The sequence below is a fragment of the Rana temporaria genome, chromosome 3, assembly GCF_905171775.1.
Source record: "Rana temporaria chromosome 3, aRanTem1.1, whole genome shotgun sequence".
Lineage (NCBI taxonomy): Eukaryota > Metazoa > Chordata > Amphibia > Anura > Ranidae > Rana > Rana temporaria.
Window position 1 is genome coordinate 11860093 of NC_053491.1, and position 13379 is coordinate 11873471.

The 13379-nt window shown below is 45.0% G+C and overlaps 1 protein-coding gene across 3 annotated transcripts in view; it reads left to right on the plus strand.

Annotated features, from left to right (window-relative positions):
* The window catches only part of LCTL (lactase like), a 69352-nt gene that overhangs the window by 25769 nt on the left and 30204 nt on the right, over window positions 1-13379 (plus strand). For all 3 annotated transcript variants that reach the window (XM_040342253.1, XM_040342252.1, XM_040342254.1), the window contains 3 exons: window positions 5791-5886; window positions 9203-9257; window positions 11711-11872. In XM_040342253.1, the coding sequence (XP_040198187.1) occupies window positions 5791-5886; window positions 9203-9257; window positions 11711-11872 (313 nt within the window). The remainder of the gene's footprint in view (window positions 1-5790; window positions 5887-9202; window positions 9258-11710; window positions 11873-13379) is intronic.

The window sequence follows — 13379 nt, forward strand, 5'->3', positions numbered from 1 at the left end:
AATCAATCAGACCCTAACTCTCTCTGCATAGCTCCATGTTTTTTATATTCCTTCCATTTACCCCATTTCTCCCTATGTTCGCTGTTCTTCTCCAAATAACTATCCTTTAGTTCTTCTAATCTATACGTTTCCTCCACTGCGTCTATCCAACTCCAGATATGTGGGCTTTCCGTCTCCTGCCACTTCTTAGGTATAAGTCTCTTGGCTGCATTTAAAAGGTGGGGGATTAGGGACTGCTTATATTTTTTTACGCCCACTTGGCTGCCATGAAAGAGGACGACCCATGGGTCTTTCTTGATCTCCTCTCCCGTGATAATCTTTATTTGTCTCAGTATTGTGTCCCAATACGTTTGGATTTTGGGGCATAGCCACCATAAATGGGCCATCGTACCTCTTTCTTGGCAGCCCTTCCAGCAGTCTGCGGACTGACCTGCTTTAAATTTGTTTGCTTTGTCCGGGGTGATATACCATCCTGAGAGGCACTTATAATTTGCTTCGGCTGTTCGTATATCTATTGCAGATGAGTAGGTTAATTGAGTGATCCTCTGTACAGTGTTAGTCCCCCTCGTGATCCCTAACTCTCTTTCCCATTTGTCTATAAAAGGTGCTTCACCCCGTGTTCCTAACTTAACCAATAACCCGTACAATTTAGTGATTGTGCCCTTAGAATTCTTAGATTTACAAATTTTCTCGAGTGAAGTCAGCTCCGCCTCCGTCCGTAGTGGGCGGGGGAGGTGCCGCACGAAGTGAGTCAACTGGTGGTAATGCCACCTATCCAGATTCCAGTAGTCCGTTTTGGCTTTCAAATCTTCATAGGTCATTATCTCACCGTTTTTAATAATATCCCCCAAGTGCACTGTGTCTCTCCTTATCCAGTTCCCTCCTATTTTTTTTTCCCCAGGTGGGAAATAGGGGTTTTCTTTTAGATTCATTAAAGGGGAATTAAATTTCCCTTCTAATTGTGCCTGCGTCCTGTCCCACATTCTTAAAGTGTCCCGTGTTATGTCGTGTATTTTGTGATCTAGTGCTCTGTGTTGTGCAGGGATCCAAATAATGTTATTCAAATGGTTATTTGTTAACGCTTTCTCAATTTGCACCCACCTTTTATCTGTCCTGTCCCGAGCCCACTCTACCGCACGCGATAAGACCGCCGCCTTGTAATAACTTTTGATGTCCGGGGCTGCCAGACCGCCGAGTGGCTTGCCCTGTTTTATTATGGAGAGGGATATTCTATGCTTTTTATTTTTCCAAACGTAATTTAGTAACAAAGTGTTAAGGATCCTCAGAAATTGCTGGGGAAGAGCAATTGGGACTAATAAGAATTTGTAGAGAATTTTAGGAACTACCACCATCTTCAACATATTTATACGTCCAATCCATGATATGGGTTTATTGATCGTTCTTTTTAATTCATTCTTGATCTCATTTAATAAGGGAATATAGTTTATTTTATACATCTTCTGTATTGTGTTGGCAAGTTTTATTCCTAGGTACTTAAGTTCTTTAGTCCATGGGAACGCGCATACTTCCTTAACTAAATATACCTCTCTTTTATTTAAATTAATGTTCAGGATTTCAGATTTGGTTACGTTAATTTTAAAGTTGGAGATAGCGCCATATTGTTGCAAGACTCTAGAAAGCTTGGGGATAGATTTGACTGGGTTAGTTACATAAAATAATATGTCATCGGCAAAAGCCGATAGTTTGTGTTCCTCCCCTTCTACTCTCACTCCGTTGATGTCCGGGTCATTACGAATAGTGGCCAGCAGCGGCTCTAGGGATAGAATAAAGAGGAGGGGAGACAATGGACACCCCTGTCTCGTCCCGTTTTTCATCTCGAAGGGTTCCGATAGTATGCCATTGATTTTTATTTGCGCGGTAGGGTAGTGATATAATGTTTTGATCCAGCGGGACATCCTGCTTCCTATTCCCATGACAGTGAGAGTTTCCATCATGAGCCCCCAGTCTACCCTGTCAAATGCTTTTTCAGCATCGACTGACAGGAATAGACCTGGGGGCTCGTTCTGCCTTATGGTCTGGAGCAGAAGAATTGCCCTTATGCTGTTATCTTTGCCCTCTCTGTTGGGCACAAAGCCTACCTGGTCGGGGTGCACCAATAAGTGCATGACCCCTTTCAGGCGGCCCGCCAGAATTTTTGCAAAAAGTTTGATGTCTGTGTTTAACAGAGAGATAGGTCTGTATCCCGAACATAGAGAGCTATCCTTGCCTTCCTTCAAGATTATTGCAACCACAGCCGCTATAGCTCCGCTGCTAGTTTCAAATTCCGACCCCAATCCATTAAAATAATTGCAGAGTCTCGGTATCAGGATGTTACTAAATCTCTTATAATAAAAGGTGGAAAACCTGTCCGGCCCCGGACTCTTTCCGCCAGTGGTAGAATTTATGGCCCTTTTTATTTCTTCCTCGGTTATGGGGCGGTCAATGATCAAGCTTTCCATCTCCTCCAGCGATGGACTGGCCATCGGGAGTACCGGGAGAATCCCGGTGGGCCGATCGGATAATTGGGCCGGCCGGCTGTCAATCACTGTCATTTTCGTCCTGGCCGCGTCCATCAAGCTGCGCTGGCCTGCCACTTCCCTCCGGCTCCGCCTCCTCCTATGTTTAGAGCGGCCCTGATCACCTCCCAGCGGCGTGACGTATCTCAGGGGTCACGCTCACGGCCGTATGCAGGAGGGGATGGGAGGAGCCGAGCCCGAGGAGAGAGGCCTCAAGCTGCAAGACGAGGTGGAGCCAGCGCCGCCGAGGAGGAACGTGGTACAAGTACAGTACGCTTCAGTGCCACCACCACCGCACCATTCCGGCAACAAGTAAGGTTAAGAAAGAGGCAAAGGATGTAAATTATATGCAGGAAAAATGTTAATTGCTGAGTGGTGGATAGTGAGACTGTTTAGTGTAGACTTTTTTTTTTTTACTCTACTTATTTCTGTTTTTTCTTTCTATACACTGTACCTGCCCCAACACAACCCTCTGAGGGTTGCAAATAGAACCATCCTTTGCCCCTTTAAGTGCTTAGTTTCCTATTGGCTATTAACTAATGCCTTAGTTAGCATCGGATGTATGCAGATTATGAGATGTGATGACTGCCATTTTTTTTTTAATATGCATCATGGGGGGGGGGGGGGGGCGGGTAAATCTGCCACCACTGGTCACAGTTACTGATGTGATATGTGTATGAAGATACTCACAGTTCATAATCTTCATACACTTATTACATCAGTTACTATGACCAGTGGTGGCAGACAGTACATCCCCCCCCCCCCCCTGCCATGCTGCGTATTAAAAAAAAACAGAATGCTAGTCTGTGAGGGGGGGGGGATGTCTGCCACCACTGGACATAGTAACTGATGTAATAATGTGATATGTGTATGAAGATTATGAACTGTGACTGTCATTCAGATTTTTTTAATATGCAGCATGGCGGGGGCGGGGGGGGGGGGGGGAGAGGGGGAGGTAAATGAACTGTCTGCCACCCACTACTGGACATATCACATTATTACATCAGTTACTATGTCCAGTGGTGGCAGACAGTACATTACCCCCCCCCCCCCCCCCCCCACCTAGCATTCTGTTTTTTTTTTTAATACGCAGCATGGCGGGGGGGCAATGTACCGTCTGCCACTACTGGACATAGTAACTGATGTAATTTGTAAAAAACCTGTTTATACTTACAGTGGAATGTTTTTACTTACGTTTTTTTTTTGTGTGTTTGGGAAAAATAAAGTGGGCCGGTCTGGCTGAAGTCCAGGGCCACTTTATTGTCCCAGTCCATCCCTGATCTCCTCCAATCTAGGAAGTCCTGCATTATCAAGGAACTCTCGGGTCTCCTCCTCCCTTTCCCCTACCTGCCGACCTGGGTGTTTTATTGTGTATAGGTCCTCGTAATATTTTTTGAATGTATCCGCGATTTCGCAGGTTGCGTAAACCAATTTCCCGTCTTTACCTTTAATTTTCTCAATATAATTCCTGGCTTTCTTTTTTTGGGCCATTTTAGCTAAAAGTTTGCTTGGTTTGTTTCCCCATATGTACCTCTCTTTGGAAATGCAGTTTAGTTTATACCTTGCTTCTTGTTCCATGATCTCCTTAAGTGCGTCTCTTTTTAGAATTAAATTATGATAAGTCACTTTTGATCTCAGCGCTTTGTGTTCGCGTTCTAGAGTCTCTATCTCTTTCCTCAGGGTGATAGCTTTACTTTTTCTCTCTTTTTTTTTTTGCGCCCTCGGCAATTAGAATCCCTCTGATAAAAGCTTTGTGCGTCTCCCACAGGGTTGCGCTGGTAATCCCCTCTGTGTCATTCGTGAGGAAGAATTGTTTTAATTCTGCCTCCACCCTGCTTCCCCCTCCTTCATCGTGGATCAGGCTATCATCCAGGCGCCACGTCGGCCGCTGTCTCCTTTGTGCAGCTAATAAAATTTTCATAGAGACAGGGGCATGGTCCGATATAGTCATAATTCCAATTTCTGTCTCCGTAATAGCGTCAATCAACCTGTGGTCTGCCAGGATGTAGTCGATCCTAGAGTACGTTCCGTGGGGGGGGGGAGAAAAATGTGTAGTCATGTTCATTTGGATGGTTAATCCGCCAGACATCCACTAGTTGACATTCATGGAGCTTATGTCTAATTCTCTGTAGATGCACATTTTTTGTCTATCTCCCACGGAACGTGCTATCTTCTGTTGGGTTCAAAACAAAGTTTAAATCGCCCATCAGGATTATAAATCCCTCGGCAAAGTTGTTCAATTTTCCCAGAATTTTATTTAAATATTGGGTTGGGTGCACGTTAGGGGCGTATATGTTGGCTAAGGTGTAAATAATATTTTCAATCCTTATTTTAAGGAACAGGAATCTCCCTTCTGGGTCAGTCATCCTTGCCTCCAAGGTAAACCCGAACCCTCTTGTAAACCCAATTGCTACTCCCCTTGCGCGTTTTGAGATGGAATCACCGTAGACCCAAGTAGGGTACGCCGGGGAGTAAAGCTTGATATTAGCATCCAGGGTCAAGTGAGATTCTTGAATAAACACTACATCCGCTCTAAGTTGTTCAATCTCTGCTAAGACCTTTAATCTTTTACCTACTGAATTTAATCCCTTTACATTATAGGATAAACATTTTACTTCTGTCATTTCCAATAACTAAGTCACCTCCTTAAACGCACGGGACTTTTCAGGAAGATCCTAAGATCCTTCTAACACTGTAGCTGCTGACTTTTAATAAGGACACTTACCTGTCCTAGGCACCTGCGATGACGCAGTGCCGAATCGCAAAAAGTGGCCCGGGGCTTAAGCGGTTAACGAGCGTTTCGCAATACAAGCATTTTTTTTCCCCCAAATCCTGACTCGGTTTGCGAGGGTTGTTTCAGGATTCAAGCCTCTGCGGTGTTCAGTACCTTATTTGGCCAGAGGTGCGGGGGCGCCGGAGCCGATCGGAAATACTCTGTTTCCAAGTTCAGCTGAGCTGTCCCAGAGTATTTCTAAGCCTCTCTGGCGCTCCCCCCACCTCTGGTCGCATGCGGTATTGCATGCCATAGAAGTCAATCCAGAACTAATTATTTTCATTTCCATTGACTTCTATGGGGAAACTCGCTTTGATATACGAGCATTCTCCTGGAACGGATTATACTCGTAATCCGAGGTTCCACTGTATAGGTAGGCTGGACCCTGCTAGATTGACACTTTTTTTTCCTTGTGGGTTGCTTTCCACGTTGTCTTCTAATAAAGATTTCTGCATTTAAAAAAAAAAATAAAAAATGACCTATTTTTTTCCCTATAAACAGTCTGTGGCAGTTGAAGGCTATGAGACGGGAGAACATGCGCCGGGCCTAAAGCTGAGAGGGACTGGAGCATACAAGGCGGCACACCACCTGATCAAGGTGAGTAAAACACCCACTCGCTGCATTTACACCTGAGCGTTTCCAGCTCATAAAACGTTCGAAAAAAAATGCCCAACAATCAAAAAATCCCATTCATTTCAACGGCACCTGTTCACATCTCAACGTTTTGTCACCATTCTTTCAATGAATACAAGGCTTTTTCTGATTGGACGAGGTGGAGATTGTGGCGTCACCGCCCCTCCTCTTCACCTTGTCCAATCAGAGCATGCCTTGTATTCATTAAGAAAAATACAAGGCGTCCTGTGAGTGGTGGCAGTGACAAGCAAGTGCAGGGCCGCCATCAGGGGGGTACAGGCAGAACACCTGTAAGGGGCCCTGATGGCAACCACCCCCCCTTTTTTTTTTTATAAAAAAAAATGTTTTATATATATTTTGTTTTATATATATATATATATATATATATATATATATTATTTTATTATTATTATTAAAGGGCCCAGAGGTCCCCAGGGCCCCCAGATGGCAACCCCCCCCTTTTTTTATAAAACAAATTTACATTTTTATATATATATATATATATATATATATATATATATATTTATTTTTAATATATATATATTTTTATTAAAGGGCTCAGAGGTCCCCAGAGCCCCATGTGGCAACCCCCCCCTTTTTTTTTTTATAAATGTTTATTTATTTATTTTTGTTTATATATTTTTTTTATTAAAAGGCCCAGAGGTTTCTTTTTTCTTTTTATTAAAGGGCCCAGAGGTCCCCAGGGCCCCCGGATGGCAACCCCCCCCCTTTTTTTAATAAAAAAAATGTACATTTTTAATATATATATATATATATATATATATATATATATATATATATATATATTTATTAAAGGGCTCAGAGGTCCCCAGGGCCCCATGTGGCAACCACTCCTTTTTTTTTATAAATGTTTATATATTTATTTTTGTTTATATATTTTTTTTTATTAAAGGGCCCAGAGGTTTCTTTTTATTAAAGGGCCCAGAGGTCCCCAGGGCCCCCGGATGGCAACCCCCCCATTTTTTCTATATATATATATATTTTTTTTTTATATATATATATATATATATTTATCAAAGGGCTCAGAGGTCCCCAGGGCCCCCCCCTTTTTTTTTAATGTTTTTTTTTTAAATATATATTTTTTTTATTAAAGGGCCCAGAGGTTTATTTTTTCTTTTTATTAAAGGACCTAGAGGTCCCCAGGGCCCCGGATGACCGCCCTTTTTTTATAATTTATTTTATATATATATATTTTTTTTATTTCTTCTTTTTTTTTGTAAAGGCCCCCCCCGCTTCTCAATTTGCAGCACCCTCCCCCCCCCCCCCCCGGTTCTCTGCTCCAGGGGGCCCATGCCTGAAGCTGTGTTTTGGCGGCCCTGAGCAAGTGACCCGCCCCCCTGTAGTCAGCGTGCCGATCAGCACAGGACCCAGAAGATTGCGGCTATCACTGTAATAGAGTAGACCACTATAGTGATTTTCAGCTTTCTCATTGTCCCCTCAGGTATGAGATATACAGATGTACATCGCACCAAGCTGGACCAATAGAACTTATACAATACACATCATACCTGGAGGCAGAGGCGGGCTCTAGGCTTCGTGAGGCCCTTAATAGACACGGGGGGCCCCACTCATGCCCATAATGAAAAAATTCAAGCAAATAAAAAATGGCTGCAGAAAGATGCATGGATCTATCACACAGTGATTGAGCAGAGGCAAATTAGGAGGCCGCGAGGCCCCATGTGAGTGCGAGGCCTCAGGTGACCGCCTAATTAAAGAGCCGCCTCTGCCTGGAGGTCGGATTTACATACAACGCAGTGGCGGCCTGTAATGCAGGGCAAAAGGGGTCCAGCCCCCTACCCATGTGTCTGGCCCCTTAATCTACATGCAGGGTGCCGGACGCATGGATTCCAATGTTTTTTTTTAATGAAGCACGTGAGGCTCTAATAGGCTTCAAAAAAAGGGTTGGACCCTCTTCCTGATTGGCCGGGAGGAGAATCAGTGTGACAATAGCAAATATTCATTCACTATTGTCACACAAGTGGGTGTGCTGGGGGCGCACTGCGCCCCCAGCACACCCACTTGTGTGACAATAGTGAATGAAGATTTGCTATTGTCACACTGATTCTTCTCCCGGCCAATCAGGAAGCGGGTCTTGAGACTCGTTTCCTGATTGGCTGAAAGGAGAAGCGATCCTATTGGCCTAAGGAGGAGGAGGAGGAGGGAGGAGACGCATGGCCACGGGACGGCTGCACATCCAACGTTTCCAAAAGTGCCTTTTATCTGTGCTTAATCATCGGTAATGATTAAGCACAGGTGAGATGTGTGAAACGCGTCCACGTGACTAACACCTGGTGTTCCTGGTGGATTTTGACCGTCTGCAATAAAAGGCACTTTTGGAAACTTTGGATGTTCTTTTTCTCAAGTTTTTACGGAGGCGGGTCGGGGGGGCTAGCACTCCTACTTGGTTCCAATCAAGGTATTGCACACACCTGGGGCAGCAGATTTCTCTTCTTATGACACGGCCACGTGATGCCAAGGAGGAGACACAGGGGAAGCCGTCACCCAGAGGAAAGTGCTACCCGCAACATAAATGGGGCAAGTGTGGGGCTGGTACTCCAGTTGTACTGACCGACTGGGGGGGGGGGGGATGGGTGACCTGACCAACCGCCACACATACCACCAGCCACCACTGCATATAAGTAGGCCCGTCGCTACAGCACAGGCAAAACAAACAATTGCTTGGGGCCCCGAGCTGGCCTGGGGCCCCCAACTTCCCCTTCCCAGGCTGTAGTGTGGCCGAGCTCCTCTTCCTTCCTCCTGGAGTCCTGTCAGTCCGGCCGGGTACCGCGCGTGGTACAGGAGATTCAATTTCCTGTTCCCGGCCGGACTGACAGGAAGTTCACACTGAGTGCTCACAGGAAACTGAATCTCCTGTACTGCGCGGTACCCGGCCCGGGAACTGTCTGATAGGGGACTGGGGACCCTGGGGGCTGGGGATGTAACACGGGACTGACAGGAGGAAGAGGAGCTCCGCCACGCTACAGCGGCAGCCTACAGGGAAGAAGGGGAGGTGAGAATAGAAAAACATACGGACAAGGGAGGGGGGGGGGGGGAATAAGAACATGGTTGTAAAAAATTTGTGTAGCGCCAACGTAGGCTTTGCGTGCGGGGGGGGGGTGCTTCGGGGGCCCCCCATTTTGCTTGGGCCCCCAAAATTCCTTCAAACGGCCCTGCATATAAGTACACCTCAATCCACTAAGCAGTTTTTACACGGCTGCCAATAACACACCTGTGACGTACGATGTTCTATATGTTGCAGGCACATGCCAGGACGTGGCACAGCTATAACAAGTACTGGCGCGGCAAGCAGAAAGGTATGACCCGAGTGCCCTCGGTAAATATGTTCACATTTGCACAAATGTTTTTTTGGTTGATATTCTGTCTCTATCATTTAAATAACACCTATGATAAAAATTATAGACCCTTCATTTCTTTGTACAGTAAAACCTTGGTTTGAGAGTAACTTGGTTTGAGAGCGTTTTGCAAAACAAGCAAAATTTTTCAATACATTTTGACTTGATATACAAGCGATGTCTTGATATAAGAGTAGCGTCATGTCACCACTGATTATAACCACTTAAGGACCGCCTCCCACACATATACGTCGGCAGAATGGCACGGCTGGGCACAAGCACGTACAGGTACGTCGCCTTTAAGAGCCCATCCGTGGGTCGCGCGCACCCGCGACCCGGTCCCGAAGCTCCGAGACTGTGGCCGCGGGACCCGATCGCCGCCGGTGTCCCGCGATCGGTCACAGGAGCTGAAGAACGGGGTGAGGCGAGTGTAAACAAACCTTCCCCGTTCTTCTCTGTGGCAATGTCAGTGATCGTCTGTTCCCTGATATAGGGAAAGACGATCAATGACGTCACACGTCCAGCCCCGCCCCCCTACAGTTAGAAACACACATGAGGTCACACTTAACCCCTACGGTGCCCCCTAGTGGTTAACTCCTAAACTGCAATCGTAATTTTCACAGTAATCAGTGCATTTTTTATAGCACTGATTACTGTGAAAATGTCAATAGTCCCAAAAATGTGTCCGATGCCATAATGTCGCAGTCACGAAAAAAATCGTTGATCGCCACCATTAGTAGTAAAAAAAAAAAAAAAAAAATGTTATTAAAAAAAATGCCATAAAACTATCCCCTATTTTGTAAACGCTATAAATTTTGCGCAAACCAATCGATAAACGCTTATTGCGATTTTTTTTTTTACCAAAAATATGTAGAAGAATACGTATCGGCCTAAACTGAGGAAACAAAAAATGTATATCTTTTTTGGGCGATATTTATTATAGCAAAAAGTAAAAAATATTGCATTTTCTTCAAAATTGTCGCTTTATTTTTGTTTATAGGGCAAAAAATAAAAACCGCAGAGGTGATCAAATACCACCAAAAGAAAGCTCTATTTGTGGGGGAAAAAAGACGCCAATTTTGTTTGGGAGCCACGTCGCACGACCGCGTAATTGTCAGTTAAAGCGACGCAGTGCGGAATCGCAAAAAGGGGCCCGGTCCTTTACCTGCATTTTGGTCCGGGTCTTAAGTGGTTAAAATAACATTCCCTGAAATCGCAGCGGCAAAATTGCTCCAAAATTGCGCAATTTTGAATTTGCAGCAGTGTGAACCTAGCCTTAGATGCTCCTCTCTTCTCTTTTATACTCTGGAGCTCCTGCTGGATTTTGCTTCTAATCCCCTTGTGGAGGCTTCTATTTGTGGAGGACATTTTATGGTCACACAACCAATCACATCGCTCTAATCTTTTTATATGGACTATAAACTGAAGGATTTATAAATAAATAATTGTGGAACCAATCATCTGAGTTTCCATGATTTCTTATGGGAAAATTTGCTTTGATATACAAGTGCTTTGGATTACAAGCGTGTTTCTGGAACGAATTATGCTCGCAATCCAACGTTTTACTGTACATGGGAACATTTACACAATCTGCAGGGGATTAGATAAATATTTTTGCCGCTGTACGCAGAATTGTGAAACTTCACCAATCATCTTGCCGTACTATCGCAGATACACTACGCCGCCGTAACTTACAGCGTAGTTTCCTTATCCAGAAAGAATTTGCGCCGTAAGTTGCGGCGTAGTGTAAATGTGTCGGCGTAAGGGCGCGGAATTCAAATGACTAAGATGTGGGCGTGTTTTATTCCAATGCATCTTGACCCCACGTAAATGACTTTTTTTTTTAACGGCGCATGCGCCGTCCGTGGGGGTATCCCAGTGCGCATGCTCGAAATTACGTCGCAAATAGTCAATGCTTTCGACGTGAACGTAATTTACGCAAAGCCCTATTCGCGAACGTTTTACGCAAACGACGGAAAATTCGTTGCTGTCCCGACGTCCATACTTAACATTGCGTACGCCTCATGAGGCAGGGGTAACCTTACGCCGAAAACAGCCTTACGTAAACAACGTAAAAAAATGCGCCGGGCGGACGTACGTTCTGAGAATCGGCGTATCTAGCTTATTTGCACACTCTACGCGGAAATCAACGGAAGCGCCACCTAGCGGCCACCGTAAATATGCACCTAAGATCTGACGGCGTACTAAGACGTACGTCAGTCGGATCTAGCCCACATTCAGGCGTATCTTGTTTTGTGGATACAAAACAAAGATACGCCGGAGCAAATTAGAAGTTACGCGGCGTATCAATAGATACGCCGACGTAGCTTCTTTGTGGATCTGGCCCGTAGTTTCTTCCGACGCTCTGGTGTTGAGGAGTACAACGTGCGGGTGAATTTCTCCCTTCTCTTTAGGAATGGTTGGCATTTCCCTGACTACAGAATGGGGTGAACCCGTGGACATCTCCAGCCAGAAGGATATTGAAGCTGCGGAGAGATTTGTTCAGTTTAATTTTGGATGGTTTGCTAATCCTCTTTTCAACGGAGACTACCCACAGATCATGAAAGAATATATAGGTAAGTGAGAGACTTTCTGCTTAAAATGGACCCGAGGTTAAAACCAAAAGATTTTCTATGTTACCGGGGAACATCTAGAAAGGTTTGTTTAACCACTTCCCGACCTCCTCATGTACATATACGTCACATGTATGTACCTGTACGTCCTCTGCTAGACGTGGGTGGGGGGTCCGATCGGGACCCCCCCGCTACATGCGGCGGTCGGATTCCCGCGGGGAGCGATCAGAGACGACGGCGCGGCTATTTGTTTATAGCCGCTCCGTCGCGATCGCTCCCCGGAGCTGAAGAACGGGGAGAGCCGTATGTAAACACGGCTTCCCCGTGCTTCACTGTGGCGGCGCATCGATCGCGTCATTCCCTTTATAGGGAAGACACGATCGATGACGTCACTCCTACAGCCACACCCCCCTACACTAGTAAACACACACAAAGTAAACCCTAACTCCTACAGCGCCCCCTGTGGTTAACTCCCAAACTGCAACTGTCATTTTCACAATAAACAATGCAATTTAAATGCATTTTTTGCTGTGAAAATGACAATTGTCCCAAAAATGTGTCAAAATTGTCCGAAGTGTCCGCCATAATGTCGCAGTCACGAAAAAAATCGCTGATCGCCGCCATTAGTAGTAAAAAAAATAAAAATGCAAAAAAACTATCCCCTATTTTGTAAACGCTATAAATTTTGCGCAAACCAACCGATAAACGATTATTGCGATTTTTTTTACCAAAAATAGGTAGAAGAATACGTATCGGCCTAAACTGAGGAAAAAAATATTTTTTATATATGTTTTTGGGGATATTTATTACAGCAAAAAGTAAAAAATATTGCATTTTTTTCAAAATTGTCGCTCTATTTTTGTTTATAGCGCAAAAAATTAAAACCGCAGAGGTAATCAAATACCACCAAAAGAAAGCTCTATTTGTGGGGAAAAAAGGACGCCAATTTTGTTTGGGAGCCACGTCGCACGACCGCGCAATTGTCTGTTAAAGCGCCGCAGTCCCGAACTGTAAAAACCCCTTGGGTCTTTAGGCAGCAATATGGTCCGGGGCTTAAGTGGTTAAACAGTGCTATAAAAAATGTTTCTGTTGTTTTGAATTCCTTCTGAAAAATAAGTGTACTTCCTGGTAGGGGAGGGTGCCTAGGCACGCCTGGGATTCTCAATGTTCTCCTTGCTGGAGGCTCTGACATGACAAAGCAAAACCCTGCCTCTAGGAATATGGCCACCTCCAGGGCCGATCCTAGGGTCACAGGCGCCTGGGTGCAAAAATATTTCTGGCGCCCCCCACATGAGTGTGATCATTTTACCAACTCCTCCCCTTTACAAATGTGGCAATGACCCAACCACAGAGATGCTCCCCCCACAAAGTCTTCGTGGGATCCTTACATGATCTCTTAACAATAAACAAAATACAGGAAGAGAAGCAGAGTACTTTATTGGGAACTGGAGGGGGGCCTCTGTGATGGACACAGAGAGGGCTTCTGTTAGAAAGACCCCCAGACATACTA